The sequence below is a fragment of the Primulina eburnea genome, chromosome 1 (assembly GCF_022965805.1).
Source record: "Primulina eburnea isolate SZY01 chromosome 1, ASM2296580v1, whole genome shotgun sequence".
NCBI lineage: Eukaryota > Viridiplantae > Streptophyta > Magnoliopsida > Lamiales > Gesneriaceae > Primulina > Primulina eburnea.
This window is the reverse complement of record NC_133101.1, coordinates 57722134-57748232: the sequence shown is the minus strand read 5'-3', so window position 1 is coordinate 57748232 and position 26099 is coordinate 57722134. Positions and strand designations below refer to the sequence as shown.

General features: G+C 38.1%; 2 protein-coding genes across 2 annotated transcripts; one reads left to right on the top strand and one right to left on the bottom strand.

The window, feature by feature from the left end:
* Nucleotides 1–10719: 10719 nt before the first annotated feature.
* LOC140808873 (uncharacterized) lies at nt 10720–17135 on the top strand. The gene is made up of 7 exons (XM_073166192.1): nt 10720–10786; nt 10878–10974; nt 11057–11199; nt 13653–13728; nt 13823–14745; nt 14857–16014; nt 16945–17135. The coding sequence occupies exons 1-7, from the start codon at nt 10720–10722 to the stop codon at nt 17133–17135; spliced, it is 2655 nt and encodes an 884-aa protein (XP_073022293.1).
* A 2402-nt stretch (nt 17136–19537) lies between these two features.
* On the bottom strand, nt 19538–21490 carry LOC140808857 (uncharacterized). The gene has a single exon (XM_073166169.1). The coding sequence runs from the start codon at nt 21488–21490 to the stop codon at nt 19538–19540; it is 1953 nt and encodes a 650-aa protein (XP_073022270.1).
* Between the last annotated feature and the right edge of the window lie 4609 nt (nt 21491–26099).

Genomic DNA, 26099 nt, shown 5'->3' with positions numbered 1-26099 from the left:
TGAACTGGATTCTTTGTTAGAAATATGGTGCTTGTATTATCACAAAAGATTGGAATTTTTGAAAAAGTAACACCATAGTCGAGTAATTGATACTTCATCCAAAGAATTTGTGCACAACAACTACCGGCAGCCATATACTCGGCCTCGGTCGTTGAAAGTGCAACACAGTTTTGCTTTTTAGAAAACCATGACACCAAGCAATTTCCCAAAAAGAAACAAGTTCCACTAGTGCTCTTTCTATCCACCTTATATCCTCCAAAGTCGGCATCACAGTAAGCTTTTAAATCGAAAAATGAGTTCTTAGAATACCATAATCCGAGATTTGGAGTATTTGAAAGATATTTGAAAATGCGTTTTAAGGCGAATAAGTGTGATTCCTTTGGACATGATTGAAATCGTGCACACAAGCAAACACTAAACATAATGTCAGGTCTACTAGCAGTCGCATAGAGTAGGGAGCCAATCATGCTACGAAATAACTTTTGGTCAACAGGTTTACCTCCCTCATCTTTGTCGAGTCTGACTGTCGTGCTCATAGGTGTGGATGAGGCTTTGGAAGACTCCATCCCAAACTTTTTTAGCATATCCTTGATGTACTTCCCTTGGTTGACAAAGAAACCATCCTTGCATTGCTTGATTTGGAGACCAAGGAAGTAGTTGAGCTCGCCCATCATGCTCATCTCAAAGTGATCCTGCATAAGCTTGGAAAAATCTCTACACAAGTGTTCATTAGTAGCACCAAAAATAATATCATCTACATATATTTGTACTATCAGCAAATCATTATTTTTAGTCAAGGTAAATAAGGTAATATCAAATTTACCCCTACAAAAACCATTAGACAACAAAAAGGTAGATAATTTCTCATACCAAGCTCTAGGAGCTTGTTTCAAACCATACAAAGCCTTATCAAGTTTATACACATAATCAGATAAGTGCACATCTTCAAAACCAACAGGTTGCTCAACATACACTTCTCCTTTCAAATCACCATTAAGAAAAGCACTTTTAACATCCATTTGAAACAATTTAAAGTCTCTAGAGCAAGCAAAAGCAAGTAGCATACGAATGGATTCTAGTCTAGCAACAGGGGCATAAGTCTCATCATAATCAATTCCCTCTTCTTGACTATATCCTTTAGCTACTAGCCTAGCTTTATTTCTAGTGATTGTACCATGCTCATCTAACTTGTTCCTAAATACCCATTTAGTTCCTATGACAGGTCTATCAGTGGGTCTAGGTACAAGATTCCAAACTTTATTCCTTCTAAATTCATTTAGTTCATCTTGCATAGCAATAATCCAAGAATCATCAAGTAAAGCTTCTTCTATGTTCTTAGGCTCTATGTGAGAAAGAAAAGCAAGATAATTGCACATATTAGAAGAGCGAGTAGATACTCCCTTCGATGGGCTACCAATGATGAGGTCCATGGGATGATCCTTGTGTGTAGTCCACTCCTTCGGAAGAGGTGCGTCCTCTTGATCTTTAGGAACATCATCTAGGCTTGTGGACTCCAACTTTTCGCCAAGGATATCTATATCATCATCATCAGAAACAACAGGTCTAGGCAAGCAAGGGTTAGTTTCATCAAATATGACATGAATAGATTCTTCAACTAGTAAAGTACGTTTATTAAAGACTCTATATGCTTTGCTAGAAGTAGAGTAACCAAGAAAGATACCTTTGTCCGATTTAGCATCGAACTTACCCAGGTTGTCCTTACCATTGTTGTGGATGAAGCATTTTGATCCAAAAGCGCGGAAGTAAGAAATGTTAGGCTTTCTCCCTCTCCATAGTTCGTATGGAGTTTTCTTGAGAATTGGCCTTATTGATACGCGATTGATGATGTAACAAGCAGAACTCATTGCTTCAGCCCAAAAATATTTTGGTAGAGAATGCTCACATAGCATGGTCCTTGCAATCTCTACTAGGGTCCTATTCTTCCTCTCAACGACACCGTTTTGTTGAGGAGTTCTAGGACAAGAAAAGTTGTGACCAATGCCTTTGCTTTGACAAAAAATTGAAAAATTTTCATTTTGAAATTCCGTTCCGTGGTCACTACGGATTTGTTTGATCAAAAGATTTTTCTCATTTTCAACCTTTTTGACAAAAATTTTGAAATGATCAAAGGCATCATTTTTGTGGGCTAAAAACAATGTCCAAGTAAAACGTGAAAAATCATCTACAATGACAAAAGCATAAGATTTTCCTCCTAGACTAGTTGTCCTCGAGGGACCACATAAATCTAGGTGAAGTAATTCAAGGGGCATAGAAGTGGATACAAAATTTTTATTTTTGAAAGATTCCTTTGTGTGTTTACCAAGTTGACAAGCATCACAAAAAGAATCTAATTTTAAATTCAGCTTTGGCATTCCGGAAACTAGGTCAAGTTTTAAAAGTTTTTCTATGGTGCTCATCCCAACATGACCAAGTCGTCTATGCCAAAGAATGTTGTCATCAACATTTAATGTTACAAGGCTTTTTATTTTTGAAAAAGATTAAATCTTTAAATCGACCTTGTAAACATTTTCACTTCTATAACCTTTGAAACTAATGGTTTTGTCAGTTGTGAGTGATACAGTGCAATCGTGTGGTGTGAATTTGACTTCATAACCCCTATCGCACAATTGACTAATGCTTAGGAGGTTATGTTTAAGCCCTTTCACAAGAAGTACATCATCAATAATAGTAGAGTTAGATATACCTATTGAGCCGATGCCTTCTATGATCCCTTTGCTGTTGTCTCCGAAGGTCACCGATCCCTTTTCTTTTGGTCGAATGGATTGTAGCAGCTTCTTTTCTCCCGTCATGTGTCGAGAGCATCCACTGTCAAGATACCAAGTGCTCGATGACTTGTCTCCCCTTTGTCCCTCGTTGTCATCCGAGTCGGTCAGATGATCTTCCTTCGCCATGAAGCATAGGGTAGACTCCTCTTCGTTGTCGCTGTCGCTCCACGTGGCTAGAAGGGCCTTTTTCTTGTCTTTGCCGGCCTTCTTCTTGGAGGGACACTCGTTTGCATAGTGACCCTTTTGTTGACAGTTGTAGCAGGTCACTTCCTTCTCAAACTTTTTGTCTTTCTTGTTGAAGTTGGAACTCCGCATGAATCTTTTGAACTTTCTAGTGAGGAGTGCCATTTCTTCATCGTCGCTATCTTCAAGTTGACTGGTCAAGGCGATCCCTTTCGCCTTTACTTTATCGTCATCTTTCTTTGTCTCCTTCCGGGTAGATACTTCAAGTTCATGGGTCTTTAGGGTCCCATGAAGTTGATCAAGGTCGTAGGATGCCGCATCTCCCTTGTTGGATTCAATGATAGCCGTGCGCTTTGCATCCCATTCCGCCGGTAATGCTCGAAGGGCTCTCCTCCACACTTGTTTAGTTGGGTAGTTCTCACCAAGTTGGGCAAGCTCATTGATGATTTGGGTGAGCCGCCGGAACATGGTGTCGATATCCTCCTTGGGTTCCATCTCAAAGGTCTCGTACTTGAGTTGTAGAAGGTCTATCTTCGTTTCTTTGACTTGATTGGTTCCCTCGTGGCAAATCTCCAATTTGTCCCAAATCTCTTTGGCGGAGGTGCAAGCCGAGATTCGGTTGTATTCATTCATATCTAGAGAACAATGAAGAATATTCATAGCTTTAGCATTTTGAGAGATAAGTTTCATATCGTCCTTGGTGAAGTCATCCATTCCCTTAGGAATTTCCTTATTATCCACCGTTTTCATGGGGATATAGGGACCTTTCACCGTTATTTTCCAAAGGTCGTAATCGACGGATTGGATGTATAGAGATATTCTATTTTTCCAATATCCGTAATTAGTACCATTGAAAAGAGGGGGACGATTTGTGGATTGTCCTTGGGCATACTCGCTTGCTAGATTGGCCATTTAAAAGATTTTGAAAAACCCTGCTCTGATACCACTTGAAGAACATAAAGGGGGGGTGAATAGGTTCTTTTAGGCCCTTTAGCGTTTTTAAAACGAGTTTGCAAAAATTGCAAGCGGAAGACTTGAGGGACAATCACAAATGAATGCGTAAAGTAAGTGCGTAAAATAAATGCGTAGTAAAGTAAATGCGTAAAGTAAAGAGGGATAGAGATGTTTATGGAAGTTCGACGAAGAATCGTCTACGTCTCCCCTTCTCGATGAGGATCGAGGTATCACTATATCGACTTGGCTTTAGGAGCTCCAAGCTAGCTTTTACAACCACGCCTCGATGCGTCTACTTGGCCTTGAGGGCTCCAAGGATAGCCACGAACTTTACAACCCACTCGAGAGTATTACTTTCACTCTTTTTCTACAACTCTTTTGATATTACAACTCTTTTAATCAACGCACACAAGAGATAGTAGAAAGCTTTGTAAGAGACAAGAGAGAGTGGAGTGAGATGATTGAAAATGCATCCTCAAAGGCCTATTTATACTAGTTTTGGACGCCAAGGTTCGGATCTTCTGTTTATGATTCGGAACGTCCGATGTGATTGAAATCAATTTGCGTAATTCTGGGATGACTTCGGATCGTCCGTTCTTGACTTCGTAGGGTCCGAACATATGCTTCGGAGGGACCGATCCAGCTTCGTTTCTTCCGAACGATTCTTTCAGACAGTGTATGACCAGCTTCGGAAGGTCCGAACTCAAGTTCGTACCGTCCGAACATTCCCGCGTTTCCAGAGATTTGAAATCTTCAACACTTCGTAGCGTCCGATCATGTCCTTCGTAGCGTCCGAAATCTTACTCAATCAACAGTCAGATCAATTTGTCTCCGCATTCAAGTGATTTGATTGCTTGTGTTCGGAACGTCCGATCACGTCTTCGGACCGTCCGAACTGGCTCCTCGCAGCTTCCGAACAGCTTCCACTTTGCTTCTGATCGGCATCTTTTCGGAACGTCCGAACCAACTTCGGATCTTCCGAACTTAAATTTGTTCTTAATTTCCTGCATGCCTCAATATAAAACATTAGTACATTTTTAAGCCAAGTTTTGGTATCATCAAAACAAAAACTTTGGGATATGTTACAGCATTAAAAACATTAATCTCATCCTCGAGATTTGTATGCGTTTAAGGCGTAACAATCTCCCCCTTTTTGATGATCACAAAACTTGGTTAAAAATTGAGAAACAATAATCAACATAATCTAAATGTTATTAAATAACTCCCCCTTAATCAAATAACAAGTCTAAGAGGTTGAATTAAGGTGAATTTATTTAATAACCATTTAATAGCAATTTTAACCAAATAAATTCTCCCCCTTTTTGTGATAAGCAAAAAGACATAAACATAAAGAGAGACAAATAAACAGGTAAAATATCCACTAATAAAATTTAAAATATTTAGCACATAAATGAATGTTGAGCCATAATTATGGATAAATACAATTAATTTGTATTATCCGACATTATAATGCTCACATTAATAATACTCCCCCTCAATTTAACAAATATGTACGAGAGTATTCGACTAGTGTTTACAACTCAATCATGCCAAGTTCACCACGCAAACGAGTAAAAGTAGATTCATCTAGTGGTTTTGTAAAAATATCAGCAATTTGATTCTTGGTGTCAACATAGTGAAGTTCAACATCATTTTGCTCAATGTGATCACGAATGAAATGATGTCGAATGTCAATATGTTTAGTACGAGAATGTTGAACTGGATTCTTTGTTAGAAATATGGTGCTTGTATTATCACAAAAGATTGGAATTTTTGAAAAAGTAACACCATAGTCGAGTAATTGATACTTCATCCAAAGAATTTGTGCACAACAACTACCGGCAGCCATATACTCGGCCTCGGTCGTTGAAAGTGCAACACAGTTTTGCTTTTTAGAAAACCATGACACCAAGCAATTTCCCAAAAAGAAACAAGTTCCACTAGTGCTCTTTCTATCCACCTTATATCCTCCAAAGTCGGCATCACAGTAAGCTTTTAAATCGAAAAATGAGTTCTTAGAATACCATAATCCGAGATTTGGAGTATTTGAAAGATATTTGAAAATGCGTTTTAAGGCGAATAAGTGTGATTCCTTTGGACATGATTGAAATCGTGCACACAAGCAAACACTAAACATAATGTCAGGTCTACTAGCAGTCGCATAGAGTAGGGAGCCAATCATGCTACGAAATAACTTTTGGTCAACAGGTTTACCTCCCTCATCTTTGTCGAGTCTGACTGTCGTGCTCATAGGTGTGGATGAGGCTTTGGAAGACTCCATCCCAAACTTTTTTAGCATATCCTTGATGTACTTCCCTTGGTTGACAAAGAAACCATCCTTGCATTGCTTGATTTGGAGACCAAGGAAGTAGTTGAGCTCGCCCATCATGCTCATCTCAAAGTGATCCTGCATAAGCTTGGAAAAATCTCTACACAAGTGTTCATTAGTAGCACCAAAAATAATATCATCTACATATATTTGTACTATCAGCAAATCATTATTTTTAGTCAAGGTAAATAAGGTAATATCAAATTTACCCCTACAAAAACCATTAGACAACAAAAAGGTAGATAATTTCTCATACCAAGCTCTAGGAGCTTGTTTCAAACCATACAAAGCCTTATCAAGTTTATACACATAATCAGATAAGTGCACATCTTCAAAACCAACAGGTTGCTCAACATACACTTCTCCTTTCAAATCACCATTAAGAAAAGCACTTTTAACATCCATTTGAAACAATTTAAAGTCTCTAGAGCAAGCAAAAGCAAGTAGCATACGAATGGATTCTAGTCTAGCAACAGGGGCATAAGTCTCATCATAATCAATTCCCTCTTCTTGACTATATCCTTTAGCTACTAGCCTAGCTTTATTTCTAGTGATTGTACCATGCTCATCTAACTTGTTCCTAAATACCCATTTAGTTCCTATGACAGGTCTATCAGTGGGTCTAGGTACAAGATTCCAAACTTTATTCCTTCTAAATTCATTTAGTTCATCTTGCATAGCAATAATCCAAGAATCATCAAGTAAAGCTTCTTCTATGTTCTTAGGCTCTATGTGAGAAAGAAAAGCAAGATAATTGCACATATTAGAAGAGCGAGTAGATACTCCCTTCGATGGGCTACCAATGATGAGGTCCATGGGATGATCCTTGTGTGTAGTCCACTCCTTCGGAAGAGGTGCGTCCTCTTGATCTTTAGGAACATCATCTAGGCTTGTGGACTCCAACTTTTCGCCAAGGATATCTATATCATCATCATCAGAAACAACAGGTCTAGGCAAGCAAGGGTTAGTTTCATCAAATATGACATGAATAGATTCTTCAACTAGTAAAGTACGTTTATTAAAGACTCTATATGCTTTGCTAGAAGTAGAGTAACCAAGAAAGATACCTTTGTCCGATTTAGCATCGAACTTACCCAGGTTGTCCTTACCATTGTTGTGGATGAAGCATTTTGATCCAAAAGCGCGGAAGTAAGAAATGTTAGGCTTTCTCCCTCTCCATAGTTCGTATGGAGTTTTCTTGAGAATTGGCCTTATTGATACGCGATTGATGATGTAACAAGCAGAACTCATTGCTTCAGCCCAAAAATATTTTGGTAGAGAATGCTCACATAGCATGGTCCTTGCAATCTCTACTAGGGTCCTATTCTTCCTCTCAACGACACCGTTTTGTTGAGGAGTTCTAGGACAAGAAAAGTTGTGACCAATGCCTTTGCTTTGACAAAAAATTGAAAAATTTTCATTTTGAAATTCCGTTCCGTGGTCACTACGGATTTGTTTGATCAAAAGATTTTTCTCATTTTCAACCTTTTTGACAAAAATTTTGAAATGATCAAAGGCATCATTTTTGTGGGCTAAAAACAATGTCCAAGTAAAACGTGAAAAATCATCTACAATGACAAAAGCATAAGATTTTCCTCCTAGACTAGTTGTCCTCGAGGGACCACATAAATCTAGGTGAAGTAATTCAAGGGGCATAGAAGTGGATACAAAATTTTTATTTTTGAAAGATTCCTTTGTGTGTTTACCAAGTTGACAAGCATCACAAAAAGAATCTAATTTTAAATTCAGCTTTGGCATTCCGGAAACTAGGTCAAGTTTTAAAAGTTTTTCTATGGTGCTCATCCCAACATGACCAAGTCGTCTATGCCAAAGAATGTTGTCATCAACATTTAATGTTACAAGGCTTTTTATTTTTGAAAAAGATGAAATCTTTAAATCGACCTTGTAAACATTTTCACTTCTATAACCTTTGAAACTAATGGTTTTGTCAGTTGTGAGTGATACAGTGCAATCGTGTGGTGTGAATTTGACTTCATAACCCCTATCGCACAATTGACTAATGCTTAGGAGGTTATGTTTAAGCCCTTTCACAAGAAGTACATCATCAATAATAGTAGAGTTAGATATACCTATTGAGCCGATGCCTTCTATGATCCCTTTGCTGTTGTCTCCGAAGGTCACCGATCCCTTTTCTTTTGGTCGAATGGATTGTAGCAGCTTCTTTTCTCCCGTCATGTGTCGAGAGCATCCACTGTCAAGATACCAAGTGCTCGATGACTTGTCTCCCCTTTGTCCCTCGTTGTCATCCGAGTCGGTCAGATGATCTTCCTTCGCCATGAAGCATAGGGTAGACTCCTCTTCGTTGTCGCTGTCGCTCCACGTGGCTAGAAGGGCCTTTTTCTTGTCTTTGCCGGCCTTCTTCTTGGAGGGACACTCGTTTGCATAGTGACCCTTTTGTTGACAGTTGTAGCAGGTCACTTCCTTCTCAAACTTTTTGTCTTTCTTGTTGAAGTTGGAACTCCGCATGAATCTTTTGAACTTTCTAGTGAGGAGTGCCATTTCTTCATCGTCGCTATCTTCAAGTTGACTGGTCAAGGCGATCCCTTTCGCCTTTACTTTATCGTCATCTTTCTTTGTCTCCTTCCGGGTAGATACTTCAAGTTCATGGGTCTTTAGGGTCCCATGAAGTTGATCAAGGTCGTAGGATGCCGCATCTCCCTTGTTGGATTCAATGATAGCCGTGCGCTTTGCATCCCATTCCGCCGGTAATGCTCGAAGGGCTCTCCTCCACACTTGTTTAGTTGGGTAGTTCTCACCAAGTTGGGCAAGCTCATTGATGATTTGGGTGAGCCGCCGGAACATGGTGTCGATATCCTCCTTGGGTTCCATCTCAAAGGTCTCGTACTTGAGTTGTAGAAGGTCTATCTTCGTTTCTTTGACTTGATTGGTTCCCTCGTGGCAAATCTCCAATTTGTCCCAAATCTCTTTGGCGGAGGTGCAAGCCGAGATTCGGTTGTATTCATTCATATCTAGAGAACAATGAAGAATATTCATAGCTTTAGCATTTTGAGAGATAAGTTTCATATCGTCCTTGGTGAAGTCATCCATTCCCTTAGGAATTTCCTTATTATCCACCGTTTTCATGGGGATATAGGGACCTTTCACCGTTATTTTCCAAAGGTCGTAATCGACGGATTGGATGTATAGAGATATTCTATTTTTCCAATATCCGTAATTAGTACCATTGAAAAGAGGGGGACGATTTGTGGATTGTCCTTGGGCATACTCGCTTGCTAGATTGGCCATTTAAAAGATTTTGAAAAACCCTGCTCTGATACCACTTGAAGAACATAAAGGGGGGGTGAATAGGTTCTTTTAGGCCCTTTAGCGTTTTTAAAACGAGTTTGCAAAAATTGCAAGCGGAAGACTTGAGGGACAATCACAAATGAATGCGTAAAGTAAGTGCGTAAAATAAATGCGTAGTAAAGTAAATGCGTAAAGTAAAGAGGGATAGAGATGTTTATGGAAGTTCGACGAAGAATCGTCTACGTCTCCCCTTCTCGATGAGGATCGAGGTATCACTATATCGACTTGGCTTTAGGAGCTCCAAGCTAGCTTTTACAACCACGCCTCGATGCGTCTACTTGGCCTTGAGGGCTCCAAGGATAGCCACGAACTTTACAACCCACTCGAGAGTATTACTTTCACTCTTTTTCTACAACTCTTTTGATATTACAACTCTTTTAATCAACGCACACAAGAGATAGTAGAAAGCTTTGTAAGAGACAAGAGAGAGTGGAGTGAGATGATTGAAAATGCATCCTCAAAGGCCTATTTATACTAGTTTTGGACGCCAAGGTTCGGATCTTCTGTTTATGATTCGGAACGTCCGATGTGATTGAAATCAATTTGCGTAATTCTGGGATGACTTCGGATCGTCCGTTCTTGACTTCGTAGGGTCCGAACATATGCTTCGGAGGGACCGATCCAGCTTCGTTTCTTCCGAACGATTCTTTCAGACAGTGTATGACCAGCTTCGGAAGGTCCGAACTCAAGTTCGTACCGTCCGAACATTCCCGCGTTTCCAGAGATTTGAAATCTTCAACACTTCGTAGCGTCCGATCATGTCCTTCGTAGCGTCCGAAATCTTACTCAATCAACAGTCAGATCAATTTGTCTCCGCATTCAAGTGATTTGATTGCTTGTGTTCGGAACGTCCGATCACGTCTTCGGACCGTCCGAACTGGCTCCTCGCAGCTTCCGAACAGCTTCCACTTTGCTTCTGATCGGCATCTTTTCGGAACGTCCGAACCAACTTCGGATCTTCCGAACTTAACTTTGTTCTTAATTTCCTGCATGCCTCAATATAAAACATTAGTACATTTTTAAGCCAAGTTTTGGTATCATCAAAACAAAAACTTTGGGATATGTTACAGCATTAAAAACATTAATCTCATCCTCGAGATTTGTATGCGTTTAAGGCGTAACAATTCTTTTTCATCAAGTATGTTCGAATTCAAAAGCTTTAGAGATTTGAAGAATGCAGATGTCATTGATGAGAATGAACTTTTTGGTAAGCTGTTTTTTTTTAAATTTACTTAGTGATGTATCAATTTCTTTATTAATTTTTTGTTTACTAATAAGTTTTTTTTGTTTATTTGTAGATGTCATTGGAAAAATAATTGCAAGAGACCCACCTCAAAATAAAGAAATTAGTGGACGTGCTACAAAACTTCTCGATTTGGTCATTGAAGATTTAGAGTAACCACTTTTTATCTTATTTTCATATTTTATTTGTGAACTAATTTTTGGCATTTCAAATCATATATTTATTGTTTAATAGAAACAACAAATTACCATGTACTTTGTGGGGAAACTTTGTTGATGAAATCATGGCATATTTGGGCACCGTGGGTGACGAACCAGTTGTGGTCATTCTTCAAATGTGTCGTGCAAGACGATTTAGAGGTGAAGTACGGGTTCAAAGTACATTTTTTGTCACCAAAACGATAATAAATGGAAACTTAGCTGAGTTTCTTGAATTTCGTAACAGGTATTTTAAATTTATTTTTTTTTATAATTAAATTTATCTTTTCTCATTATTGAATTTTTTTATAAAAATTTCCAATTTAGGATGAATACTGATTGCAAGACCCCAACAAATTCAATTAGTACCATTTCAATGAAAAAAAATCAGATCCGAGTGTGCATATGTGCACGCCATGAGTTTCAGCGTTTAAACATCTCGAAAAAGATAAAAAAAATTAGATCTAAATTCACGTGTCCGTCAAGTTACATATAAATTCCTGAAAAAAAAATTCCATGGCTGAAAATATCATATTCGAATGTTAAATATTATCAAGATCTATAGAGAAAATCGAATATGAACTGAAATATACATCAAAAAACGAAACGAAAAATTTCAAAACGTGAACATTCTTCAAAAATAAAAAAAAAACGAAAAATAAAAACCCAAAAACCATGTTTTTCGGTGCAATACAAAAACTAGAAGAAAGAAACAATAAATTTCCGGTTTTTCTGCAAGTCTAGAAACCACCGAAAATTTATTTTCTGTGAGTTGTGTGTGGGAAAGTGAGAGGCGTGTCTAGAAACATCCCAAATATATAGTGAATCGATTTAGGGTTTATTTAGTTGGGTTGGACTATTTTATTGTTTATTTAGTGGGTTGGGCTTCAATATTTATTTTGTTGTGTTGTTTATTTTTTGGGCTTCTATACAACGTTTTTTTGTTGTCCTCAAAATTGGTTTGATGGAATACCTTATTGTTTATTTGTAGTCTTCAAATTTGTATTTAAAAAAAATATTTTAAATGGGCTGAACACTTATATATTGATTGATGATGTATGTTTATTATAATGATAGTATAACATCATAATTTTCTCTTCAATTTATCAATTTTAATCTTTTACAAAAAATTCACCCATTAATTTATATGAATAAAAAATAATCGTACGTCAAAGAACTGTAAACTACCATTTTAATATTTTTTTATTCATGCAAATTAATATAAACAAGGAAAAACGATTAATTAACATATTTATAATTAACTTATATGAATGGAATTTAATTTACCCTAAAGTCTAATTTTGTTAGTGAAATTAATTCAAGGCCAAATTTGATTATGGTGTTGTAAAGTAGGCTATTGTTAATAATTCATATTCAATAAATTTATATTAAATACCAATTATTATTTTTGTTATATTTGAATACATTTATCTTGTGAATTATCATTATGATTGTTTTTTTAGAATTCCATTTTTCTTAAAAATATTTTGTGTTGTCAATAATTAAACAGAAAATATAGCTTTGAGAGCCAGAGTATCTCAACAATTTAGTTTACATGGTTCAGTCAAGATGCTGATTCCAACATCAATATCTCCGTTAAGTGATATTACAAATGGTATGAATTTTTTAAGTCAATAAAGTACTTTTTTGAATGTTTTTCTAATATATAAATTATTGTATTTAATATTTATCATTTTTTTTGGGCAATTAGTCCGTCAAACCAAATGGTCAAAAATGTTTCTTTTGAAACACCTAGCAGCTCAACTAATCTCTCAGAGATCATTAATCTAACAAATGGTGATGATTTTCCTATCTCTTATGTTAGGATTGTTCATAAATTGAATTATGTTCGTCAATATAGATTTTTGATGCGTCAATATAGATTTTTGATGTGAATATTTTGAACATTTTTATTAATGTTTATCTTTAATTAAAAATATGTGAACATTTTTGTTATAATAATTAAATATTTTTATAATTTTTTAAAATTCACATTCTCATTCTATGTATAATAATATTTGAGTATTAAATTATCATTTTTAACATGTTTATTGCATTATGTCAATAATGTTTTTTTTTTATTTATTTTATTGCAGTTGAAGAATCTGGTTCAATTCATATTAACTCAATTTCCATATCTGACAGTCAACACGATTGCAATAATCATGACAAATTCAATTAGACTAAATTAAATTTTGTTATGTTATTATATATATATATATATATATATATATATATATATTAATTTAACGATGTTCTTTTATATATAGATTATTGGGATATAGGGGATCCAATGTACAGATGTAATTTTTGTGGTGCGATGTTCTGGTATGAAGAGAGGTTATGTCGAAGTTATAAATCAAGAATTCCTAAGTACTCTCTATGTTGTATGCAAGGAAAAATACAACTTCCTTCTTTAAAAAAACCTCCTCAAGTATTGCATGATTTATTGAACGGAGTTAGTGATAAGAGCAAACATTTTCTAGAGAGCATCCGATCATACAATAATATGTTTTGCTTCACGTCGATGGGAGGGAAGATAGATTCAAGTTTAAATCGAGGCGGCTCCCCTCCAATTTTTAAACTTCATGGTCAGAATTATCATTTAATCGGAAGTCTGCTTCCATGTGAAGGTGCATCCCCGAAGTTTGCTCAGCTGTATATTTACGACACAGAAAACGAAATTCCGAATCGGATTTATGCTGTTAGGTATATATTAAAATCTATTTATTATATTGAATATACCATATTTTCTATTTTTGTTCTATAATTTAATATTTATTTAATTGAAATAATTTTTCAGACAAAACAACGACACAAGTAATCTGCATTTAGAGATAGTTTCTGATTTGAAGGCAATGTTAGATGAAAACAATGTCTTGGTCAAGTGTTTTAGGATGACCAAAGAAAAAATGATGGTTGAAGGACGATCTGATGTGAAATTAAAGTTGATTGGTAGAAGAAGTGGGGACGGAAGGAGATACAATCTTCCATCTGCTTCTGAGGTTGCTGCATTAATTGTGGGAGATTTCGATGAGTCTTTGGGCAACCGAGATATTTTAGTAGAAACTCAAACGGGGCAACTTAAACGTATAAACGAGTTGAATCCTGCATATCTTGCTCTCCAATATCCTATACTTTTTCCATATGGTGAGGATGGTTATAGAGAAGATATTCCATTTTCAGAATCTAAGTCAAGTGTTGGAGGAAGAAAAAAGGTGAGTCTAAGAGAATTTTTTGCTTATCGACTGCATGATAGAGATTTTGAATTTTCGAGTATTTTGTTTTCGAGAAGACTATTTCAACAATTCATTGTCGATGCATACACAATGGTTGAATCTGCAAGGTTGACATATATTCGGATGCATAAAAAACAATTGAGATGTGAAATATACAAAGGTCTTCAGGATTCGCTTTTTCATGGTGAAACAAATGCATCTACACAAGGAAGACGTATTATCTTGCCTTCTTCTTTTACTGGAGGGGCAAGATATATGATTCAAAACTATCAAGATGCAATGGCAATATGTAAATGGGCCGGTTACCCAGATTTGTTTATCACATTTACATGTAATCCAAAATGGCCAGAAATTGTGAGATTTATCGAGCACTATGGGTTGAGGGCTGAAGACCGTCCAGATATTGTTTGCAGAATCTTTAAAATTAAGTTGGATGCCTTGATTAAAGATCTTCGAAAGAATAAAATATTTGGAAATGTTAAAGCAGGTAAATTTTATAATTTTTTTTGTAATTATATATTGTACTATTATTTTGGATTTTACAAAAATTGGAGATATTTTATAAAAATATAATTGATTCTTATTCTCATATTGTTAGTAATATACACCGTGGAATTCCAAAAGCGAGGATTACCTCACGCCCACATTTTGCTTTTCCTCTGTAAAGAAGACAAATATCCAGCAGCAGAGGCAATAGATCATATCATTTCTGCTGAAATTCCCGATGAAAAAAATGATCCTGTTTATTATGGTGCGGTACGGGATCTAATGATGCACGGTCCATGCGGCGAAACAAGAAAGAACTCTCCATGCATGTCTAACGGTCGTTGTACAAAGCATTTTCCTAAAAAGTTCATTGAAGTGACATCAATTGACGAGGATGGACACCCAAGTTATAGACGCAAAGATAATGGGCGAACAGTTATCAAGAATGGTGTTAATCTGGATAACAGATTTGTTGTTCCCCATAATCGTTATTTATTAATTTGGTACGGAGCCCATATGAATGTAGAATGGTGCAATCAATCTCGAGCTATCAAATATTTGTTCAAGTACATAAATAAAGGACATGATCATGTGACTGCCTCATTCTATAAGAGCTCGGATGATGATAGTGTAGGGAAAAATGTTGATGAAGTTAATATGTACTACGACTGCAGATATATTTCACCGTGTGAGGCTGCGTGGAGAATTTTTGGATTTGATATTCAATACAGAGATCCACCTGTCGAGCGTCTGAGCTTTCATCTTCCGAATGAACAAAATATTATTTTTTCAGATTCAGACGAAATCAGTACTGTTCTCGATAGACCTACTATTAACCAGAGCATGTTTCTTGGTTGGATGGAAGCTAATAAGAAATATCCAGAGGCAAGAGAATTAACATATGCTGAATTACCAATGAAGTTTGTTTGGAAGCAAGAAACACGAGAATTCGTTCCCCGAAAACAGAGATTTTCAATCGGACGTATATTTTACGTTCCTCCCGTTTGTGGGGAAATGTACTATTTAAGATGTCTTCTCAATGTAAACCGTGGCGCCACGTGCTATGACGATATAACTTTTGTTAACGGTGTTCAATATCGTTCATTTCGCTATGCTTGCTATGCATTAGGATTGTTGAATGATGACAAGGAATATATCGACGGCATTGTTGAGGCAAGTCATTGGGCTTCAGCACAATCTTTGAGAGTTTTAATTGCTACTCTATTATCATCGAATTGTATCAGCCGACCTGAAGTTGTTTGGGAGTCATGTTGGACATATTTATCTGATGATATTTTATATAAACGACGTAACTTGCTGTCACGCCCCGAGATGCATGGCATGAACATCGGCAATGTTCTTAAAAATTCAATAATTAAATAAACCAAGAACACTAAGCCTAAACAACAGTCTTATTCCAAAGTAGAATTTATTCAAATAATTCATTGTCTTACAAAACCAATGACAGAAGAACAAGTCTAATGTTCACAACTTATTCAAAAACAAATGATTATAAATTGTCTAGCCCAATCACCATCCCCAAAATTCAGCTGATTCCTGCTCTTCTATCTCATTCTCATCTGAAATAAAATGTAAGGGGTGAGTGATTTGGTCGTCACTCAGTAATTGGAGGGAGCGTATCTTCAAGTTTTAAAAAGAAACATTATAACATTTGTCTTATCACTAGATCATATCTTTAGAAACTTATTCACAAGTAGATCTAAAACATAAAACAATCAATATCAAATATCTGGCTTAACTCCCCAGATTGGATCATAATATCTGGTTTAACTCCCCAGTTGGGATCATAATATCTGGCTTAACTCCCCAGACCGGATCATATTTATCTGGCTTAACTCCCCAGATTGGATCATGAATGTCTGGCTTAACTCCCCAGACTGGATCGTAAGAGTCTAGTTTACCCTACTAGACAAGGTCACAAACAAGATCAAGACATTATCAAAAATATTTGTTGAAAATGATCAACATGCAATACATCATAGATTCAATCTTAACACACCATGAAGATAAATATTATACATATCAGGAAAATATACGTTCCACTTACTATCTTTTGCTAGTCTTGAAATCGAAGTTGACTCCAAGAAAACTTGAGAGAGTTGGGAGTTGAGAGAATTATATATTTTTTAACGTAGTGTAGAATGTGAAAAGTGAAGGGTTATAAGTTTTATATACCTAGGGCAAAGTTGGGCCAAGGTTGTAATTGGGCTCCAGGGCTTGGGCCTCACATCCCTCCCTCCTTATAAGAAGTTTCGTCCTCGAAACTTGGTTCCGAGAAATCTGCAAAGAGGTATGGGTAGAGTTGGCGCATCCTCTCCTCTAGTTCCCACGTGGCTTCTCGAGCTGTATGGTTTGACCATTGGACCTTGACATAAGGGATGGTTCTTCGCCTCAGGACTTGATCTTCCGAGTCCACGATTCGGATTGGGACTTCCTCATACACTAGATCTTCATTTAGTTTCCCTTCACTCACTAAGGGTTCTGCCTCTAGAATGTGGGATGAGTATGATATATATCTTCGTAATTGTGACACATGGAAAACATTGTGAACCCTTGAAAGATTTGGAGGTAGAGCTAATCGGTATGCAAGTGTGCCGACTTTGTCTAGAATTTCAAAAGGGCCCACGTATCTTGGACTCAGCTTACCGGTTTTGTCAAATCTTGAGACTCCTCACATTGGTGAAACCTTCAAGTATGCTTTTTCGCCAACTTGAAAATCTAAGGGTCGTCTCTTCGTGTCGACCCAACTCTTTTGTCGATCTTGGGCTGCTTTGAGGCGTTCCTTGATGACTGAAACCTTCTCTATAGTGATTTGGATCAACTCTGGTCCTGTGACTGCTTTTTCTCCAACTTCGTCCCAATATAATGGCGACCGACACTTTCGGCCATACAGAGCCTCGTACGGTGCCATGCCGATGCTACTGTGGTAACTATTGTTGTAGGCGAATTCAATGAGGGGTAGGTTCTTGCTCCAGCTGACACTGAAATCTAGTGCGCATGCTCTCAGCATGTCTTCCAGTGTCTGAATGGTTCTTTCAGTCTGTCCGTCCGTCTGAGGATGGTAGGTAGTGCTAAGTGTCACCTTCGTGCCCATTGCTTGTTGGAAGCTCCTCCAAAATTTTGCTGCGAACCTCGGATCTCTGTCAGATAAGATGCTGACTGGGACGCCGTGAAGTCTTACTATGTTGTCCATGTAGAGGGTTGCTAGCTTGTCCAGGTTGTAGTTCATGCGTACGGGTAGGAAGTGGGCAGATTTAGTCAATCTATCCACTATCACCCAAATTGCGTCCTGCCCTTGATTGACCTTCGGTAGTCCCACCACGAAGTCCATGGATATATGTTCCCACTTCCATTCTGGAATATTCAAGGGTTGTAGAAGTCCTCCTGGTCGTTGATGTTCCGCTTTAACCTGTTGGCATACCAAACACCGTGCAACAAACTCTGCCACATCTTTCTTCATACCATTCCACCAAAAATTTTGTTTCAAGTCTTTATACATCTTAGTACTACCAGGATGTACCGAAAATTTTGATTTGTGTGCCTCTGACATCACTTCTCGTCGAAGGTCCTCTGTTTCTGGTACGCATATCCTTCCTTTCATCCATAATATTCCCTCGTCATCAATGTAGAAATCTGGGGCCTTCCCTTCCTTCACTTGCAGTCTCAGCTTGGTCAAATTCGGGTCGTTTTCTTGACTCACCTTGATGGTTTCCTTCAAACAGGGATGTGCCGTTAGTGATGCTAGAATCGCTTTACCTGCACTTTTTCTACTCAAAGCGTCTGCTACTTTGTTTGCCTTTCCCGGGTGATAGTTGATAGTCATGTCATAATCTTTTAAAAGTTCCATCCACCTCCTTTGTCTCATGTTGAGTTCTTTCTGTGTGAACAAGTACTTTAGGCTTTGATGGTCGGTGAAAACTTCACACTTTGATCCATAAAGATAGTGCCTCCAAATTTTAAGCGCGAAGACCACTGCTGCCAGTTCCAGATCATGAGTAGGGTAATTCTGCTCATACGTTTTTAATTGCCTTGAGGCGTACGCGATCAACCTTCCGCTTTGCATGAGCACACATCCGAGTCCTTGCTTGGATGCGTCACTATAAACTGTGAAGATTTCATCTCCAGAGGGTAGCACCAGGACTGGGGCCGACGCTAGCTTTTGTTTCAGTGTCTCAAAGCTCTCTTCACATGCCTCATTCCATTCGAATTTGGAATTCTTCTGAGTGAGTTTAGTAAGAGGTACTGCTATAGAAGAAAATCCCTCAACAAATTTTCGATAATAGCCTGCCAAACCTAAGAAGCTCCGAATTTCGGTCACGGTCGTTGGCCTTGGCCATTCTAAAATTGCCTCTACTTTCTTTGGGTCTACAGTCACGCCACCTTCGGAAACAATGTGACCCAGGAAGGCAACACTCTTCAGCCAAAATTCACATTTCTTAAATTTAGCATAGAGTTCCTTTTCCCTCAAGGTTTGGAGTATGATTCGAAGGTGTGTCTTGTTTTCTTGCTCGTTAGCAGAGTAAACTAGGATTTCATCAATAAACACAACGACAAATTTATCTAGAAAAGGTCTGAACACTCTGTTCATAAGGTCCATGAAAGCTGCTGGGGCATTTGTCAACCCAAATGGCATCACCAAGAATTCGTAATGTCCATATCTAGTCCGAAATGCAGTTTTCGGAATATCTTCTGCCTTTATTTTCAACTGATGGTAACCTGACCTTAAATCTAGTTTTGAGAATATTTTAGCTCCCTTCAATTGATCGAACAAGTCATCTATTCGATATTTTAGCTCCCTTCAATTGATCGAACAAGTCATCTATTCTAGGCAGTGGGTACTTGTTCTTAATGGTAATTTTGTTCAATTCCCGATAGTCTATGCATAATCTCATCCTGCCATCTTTCTTTTTCACAAACAAGACTGGAGCTCCCCACGGTGATGAACTAGGTCGGACCTGTTTCTTGTCAAGCAGTTCCTGAAGTTGTTCCTTGAGCTCCTTCATTTCTGCTGGAGCCATGCGGTAAGGTGCCTTGGAAATTGGGGCGGCCTCGGGAATAAGCTTTATCTCAAATTCAATCTCTCGATCGGGTGTTAGAGCTGGCAATTCTTCAGGAAAAACGTCAGGAAATTCTCGTACTATCGGGATGTCTTCGAGTTTTACCTCTTCATTTTCTTTAACTTCATTGATGAAGGCCATAAAAGCTTCATTCCCTTCTTTCATAATCTTCCATGCTCGAGAGGCGGAGAGAATGACTTTCTCCTTAGATTTTCGTTCTCGTATGCTTCCTTGATACTTAACTTCTGCACGATCTGGCCGTTTAAGTGTCACACTCTTACCATTACAGTCCACAATGGCATTGTTCTTTGATAGCCAATCCATCCCTAATATAGCGTCAAAACCCGACATGTTGAGTTGTATAAGGTTGGCGCTGAGTTTGCATCCTTTCAAGTCAATCTCGCATTCTCGATAAATGGTGTAGGATATCAAGGTATCCCCTCCGGGAGTTGCAACTTTGTATGGTTCAGTTAGTAACTCACTATCCTTTCTTAACTTTCTAGCAAATCGCTTTGATATGAAGGAATGAGTAGCACCACAATCAAATAGCACATAGGCAGGTAAGTGGCTAATAAGAATGGTACCTGCCACCACGTCATTTGAAGCGTCAGCTTCCTCCTCTGTCATTTCAAACACTCGTGCGTTGGTGCCTACCTTGTTCTCCTTATTGCTAGTAGATGTTGGGGTACTTTCTTTTTCTTCTGGTTTTGTGCATTGGTTCATGCGGTGCCCAAACTGTCCACACCGAAAACACGCCCCCACAGTGAACCGGCATTCACCAACATGCTTCTTCTTGCACTTCGGGCAGTCTTTGACTTCTTTCTTGTACTGCGGTGGTGCTTGCCCTTGGTACTGGCCATTTGAGGCTGGCTTCTTGAACTTTTGGTTTTGGTTGAAGTTGGGCGAAGGCCTCTTGAGCCTATTTTCTTCCTCTCGTCTCTTGATGTCAGCCTCTTCTCGGATAGCGGCTCCCATCATGTCCTCAAAGTTGTTCGGCTCATAAACGGCTAGAGCAGACTGAATTCGGCTTGATAAACCTTTTGTGAAGCGGTGTATTTTCAGTGTCTCATAAGCCATAATTGTAGGTGAATAGGTCCCCAAGGAGTGGAACTTGGAAGCATAGTCTATAACCGTCATTTCGGGCGTCTGTTTCAAGTTTTCGAACTCAGACATCTTTTGCAATTTCACCGCAGTTGGGAAGTAGTGTTTCAGAAAGGCTCCACGGAACCTTTGCCAAGTTATGGGTCCTGTCTGCGCCATCGGGGGTGAAACTCCTTCCCACCACTTGGTTGCTTCACCGACAAGGAAGGGAATGGATACTTCAACTCTTGTGTCTTGAGGAACTTCCATTAGCCGCAGATTAGTCTCCATCTCCTTTAGCCATTTCTGTGCTGTTTCTGGGTCGGGACCCCCTTCAAAGGTGGGGACTCTCGCCTTCTTAAGTGCTTCATAATGGTACTTAGTCCCCTGAGGTTGTGGAGGTGGATTCGCCAGAGGAGGGTTCCCCAAGCCGTGCAAGGTCGTTGCCACTACTGTTGCTATCGCCATGAGGTCTTCACGGCTGAGGCCTCCAGGGCGTTGATTGGGTTGATCATCACCCCCACCATTGGGGTTATGTGTGTTGGCATAGCGAGGGTTGCGGTTGGCGCGGGGTGGTCTGTCTGCCATCTCCTGCCAGGAGTGTAGCTAACTAAGATGGTTTGTCGTAACAAGTAACATGGAAGAAGGTGTAATTGGAAGAGAAAGCAAGTACTGGTAAATGAATTGCTCATTTAATTGAAGATAAACAGTTGAAATTTTTAACATACTAAATAATAAGCATAATAATCATACCAAAATCAACATTCAACCTCACCGATCCTAAAATACTACTAATAAACCACCAATCCTAATAAGATCACTAGAACTCTAAACTATCAATGTTAGAACTGAGTTGTTAGCACTAGTCCGTATCATCCTTGTTTTCGTGGGTCTTCCTTGGGTTCTTCCTCATTGCCCACCTCAGCAGGAGATTCATAGTTTGGGTCTTCTTCTTCTTCTTCCAGGTCGGTTGGTTGCTGTTGTGACACTTGTTCTACCAGCTGGCATGTTGTGTGTATGTCCTTTGATAGAGATCAAGCCTGTCTTTCATCATGGTGGTCTGTCTTCTCTCTTCCTCACATCTAACAACTAGCTCTTGGTTAGTAGTTCGGACTTCTTGGATCGTCGTCTCGGCCTCAACTAAGTAATACGCAAAGCGTTCTACATCCTGTCGGTGGTGCTCGACCTCATCCTTGAGGTCTCTTAGCTCTTGTCGGGTTTGTTCCAAGGTCCCTCGGAGTGCGCGATTCTCTCTTGTCTTGGTTCGTAGTGCGTGTTCGAGGGTGAGGATGAGAGACTGAGAACGAGTAGTCGGCATCTCCTATATTAGTATAAAGAAAGTTACGTTAGAGTGCACAATCGTAACTTAAGTTAGTAAAGAACAAGGATTGCATGGTTACTGCCGTTGTGCGTGAGTTTCTTTCCCTTTTTTTTTTAATTAATTAATTAATTAATTAATTATTATTATTAAAATAATAAATTAATTAACTACAATATAATTAATTAATTATTGAATAATTAATTATTCCTTTACGTCAAATATAGATACGTATTTTATTTTATTTATTCTTAATCGATTAAACATTAGATAATTTATTATTTTAAATTAATCCCTCTTCCCATAGTTTAATGATCTACAATCTAGTTCGATCGATCTCCAGAATTAGATTAGATTTGATTTCTTGACATCCAATTTAATTTATATTTATCTTTTAGTTAATATCTAATTATATTCTCTTGTAAATCGGTTATGTTTAATCCAACTTTGAAATTTGAATAATGATAACACTTTATCTTCAAAGATTTGATTTGATTTTATTTTAAATTTAAACCACTCTTGATAAATTGGGTGGATTGGAGTAGATTTGGTGAAAAATTCGGTTCTATCCTAACTATTCAATCTCACCTCCTAATAAACCAATAAAAAAAATCTTATCCTACAATCAAAATTGTAATTTGATTTACTAAATTTATTTATTTCTCTTCTTTTTTTTTTTTGGTTGGGATATTCTTATCAAAAAAAAAAAAATAATTATATCCTATGCCACTGCTTCGAATTACGGCAATAGGTATCCAGCCAAAATTTAAATAATTTGGTTATTTTAATTTCCTGGATAAGGTAAAGGTTATTTTCATGACTAAAAGAAGGAAAAGAAAAAATAATAATAATAAAATAAGAGATTATTATCCTCCAAAAGACAGCTACTTAGTGCCACGTGAACAATTCTCACACATATTGTGAAGGCTCTGAAACTGCTTGCTTGAAAATTTGCGGAAAATTTAAAATTTTCTTTTAAAATAACTGAAATTTCCTCGTTCATAAATCAACTGATAAATCCAAGTCAAAGTTTAAAATATCGCAGCGGAAGGAAATAAATAAAGTTGCCAAAAATCACAATTTAAAATTATTCAACGACTGATAAAAATATTGTTTGAGAAATAAAGTAGCAACTGCTGCACTGAGGTCCTCGGGTGCCACTACTGCCGACCCAAGCTGGCTCACTGGTCCCCGCCCTCGGCCCTGACCTCATCAGTACCTACAACAATCAAGTCTAGTGAGCCTAAAGACTCAGCATGCATATATCGCAGGTAACGAATAAAATCTGAAGTAAAATATGCATGGGGTAAAATATCATGTCGTGAGGCATACTGAAAATGATCTGTAATCATGCTGAAAATAAACTGATCTGAGCAATTATAATACGTGCATAACTGAACTGATAATCATAGTAAAAATATTTGCTCCTTGGAGCCTGTACTGAAATAACTGGTAAAATTTTCTGTTGAGATTATGTTTTACGCCTGTGGCCACTGCACTAAGCTGAACTGATCGGTAACTGACTACCGGGGAGCCTGGAACTGAGCTGGCGGTCACTGAAGACCCGATGGTACCAACCTGAACTGAGCGGTCACTGAAGACCCGATGGTACCAACCTGAACTGAGCGGTCACTGGCGACCGTAAAAATAATGCTCCCACATAGTGAATGAACCACAAGCCATATCGCATAAATCTCAAAAATAATCATTTTCTATTTAATGCACGTAATATAATTAAATCGCATACTGAAATATCTTGTATTAAAATCATGTACTTGCGATATTTAAAAATATCTATATGGCTTGATTGAAGAGTGAAAGAAGATATAAACATGCCTTGGTTTGTTTTGACTGAAAACAAACAAAATAACGACGCGGCGCGGCGGAGACGGAGTGCTCTTCACTTCCTCACTTAATTCCTTTAAATTAAGCATGCACCATAATTATTATAATAGCATAAAAAAAATCGTAAACGTGATGCATGAACATTTAAAAATATTATGATTCGTGCTCAGGGCGCTGCTAGGACAAAAATCTCACCCCGGGTGCAAAATGACCATTTTGCCCCTGGAAACCAAAAAAATTATCGTTTCAACCCTGGACCTCTAAAATTGACCCGAAGCTTACCAAACTCCTTAAAATATCCAAAATATTTTTATAAGTATTCCTAGTCGTAAACTCGAGCCCAAAAACCAACTTAGTCTATTTGTTTTAAAACTTGGATCGGGGTCTCGATTTTTAACCCGAAACAGACCGAATCTTAACCAAAATTTTCCCAAACTTTCACCATAACTTAACAAGTCATTCTAAACCATATAGTACCACTTAAATTATACCCTCAAATTCCAGAAGGTTTTCGGTTAGCACCCTACCCCTTTTAATAAAAACTCTCGGCCCACCCTTTAACCATTATTCTCCAACACTTGTCTCAAATCCATTTAACAATTTGGTGCACCTTCTACCACAACGTGTCCAGCTTGTAGGTCTCACCGATTAAGCCTTAATGAAGGTCCTAAACCATGCCTAATCGAGTCTTAAAGTTTCTGTACTAACCAAAACCCCAACAATATATAATAGCATGTCATCTCTCGATCAAACAAAACTTACAAGGATCGCGCCTCTCTCTTAACCAGCCACCCGTGACTTAATCCCAACATCTTCCTAGACTTTAAAAGGTCTGAAACATAGCTTAGTTCAAGCCCATGCACCGCCGTTCCTCCCATCAGTTTGCTTATCAAACCAAAACGACCAAACCGAGCCCGTCTCCTTCTTTCTCGATCTACAGCGCTCGGGACAAATCCAGCACAGACCGAGCCCCTCTAAGCCTCTTCTCAGACCCCCAAGGGTCTGGTCTAAGCCTCGGAGAGGTCCCTGCGGCGCTGGTCTACCCTGCACGCTGAAACCCAAGATCGAGCCACCCAACCCAATCCTTTCTCTCGGCCCTTCAGCCTGTACAATCTGCCGAAAGTTCTAAGCCTCCAAGACCATTCCTTGACATCACCAGCAGTCCCTAAACAATCCAGGGTCGCAGCCCTTTGAACCAAGATCCGAAAACGTGAGCAGTAAATGTGGAAATGCATGAAACACAACAACACCGACACATCCTCATGTGCAGCTACTGGATCGAAAGTTTCTACATGTTACAACACACATTAAACGTAAATATGGCGTGAATGATGCAGAAAAAGAGTAAAAGCGTGCCTTGATTAAATATTTGATGCACAAACACTCGAGGGAAAGCAACCGATATGTAGAGTAGAAGCTTGAGTTTGAAGAAATGAATGCACCGAATTCTTTGGCTGCTGCAATTCACGAAGAGGGTTCCTGATTGGAGGGGTGGGCGGCTGATGGGAGATTAGGTTTAGGGTTAATGGTGTTTAAGGTTAATTATATAGATAACAAATGTATTTATGGGCCTATATTGTTTAATTTAAAAGTTAAAAAGGATAATTAAGCCCTATAAACTCAAAGTAGGCCCAATAAGCCCAAACCCACTCTCGAAAAATATTTCGTGTTGAAAAGGTTTTGAAAATATTAGCCGAACCCTGAAAAAGTCCCCCGATTCGATAAAATTTGCGTACCGTTAAAAATAAAGTCTTGCGGGTAAAAATACCCCAAAAATTCCCCTTTTTGTAAAATACAGTTAAAAATGCTTTAACTTAATTTATAAAAACAAATCATGTAATAAAATAATTTTCTGAAAATTTTCCGGTCTCTGATCCTCGCTCGAACGTGAAATGCAACTTAAAATTCTAATGCACGAACTTTTAAAATTTCGTGAAGCAAATCCTATCATGCATGAATTATGCATAAAATGCATAAAATAATTAAACATGACTTTATTAATTTATCTCAATACTCCATCTCCAGACCGGCCTC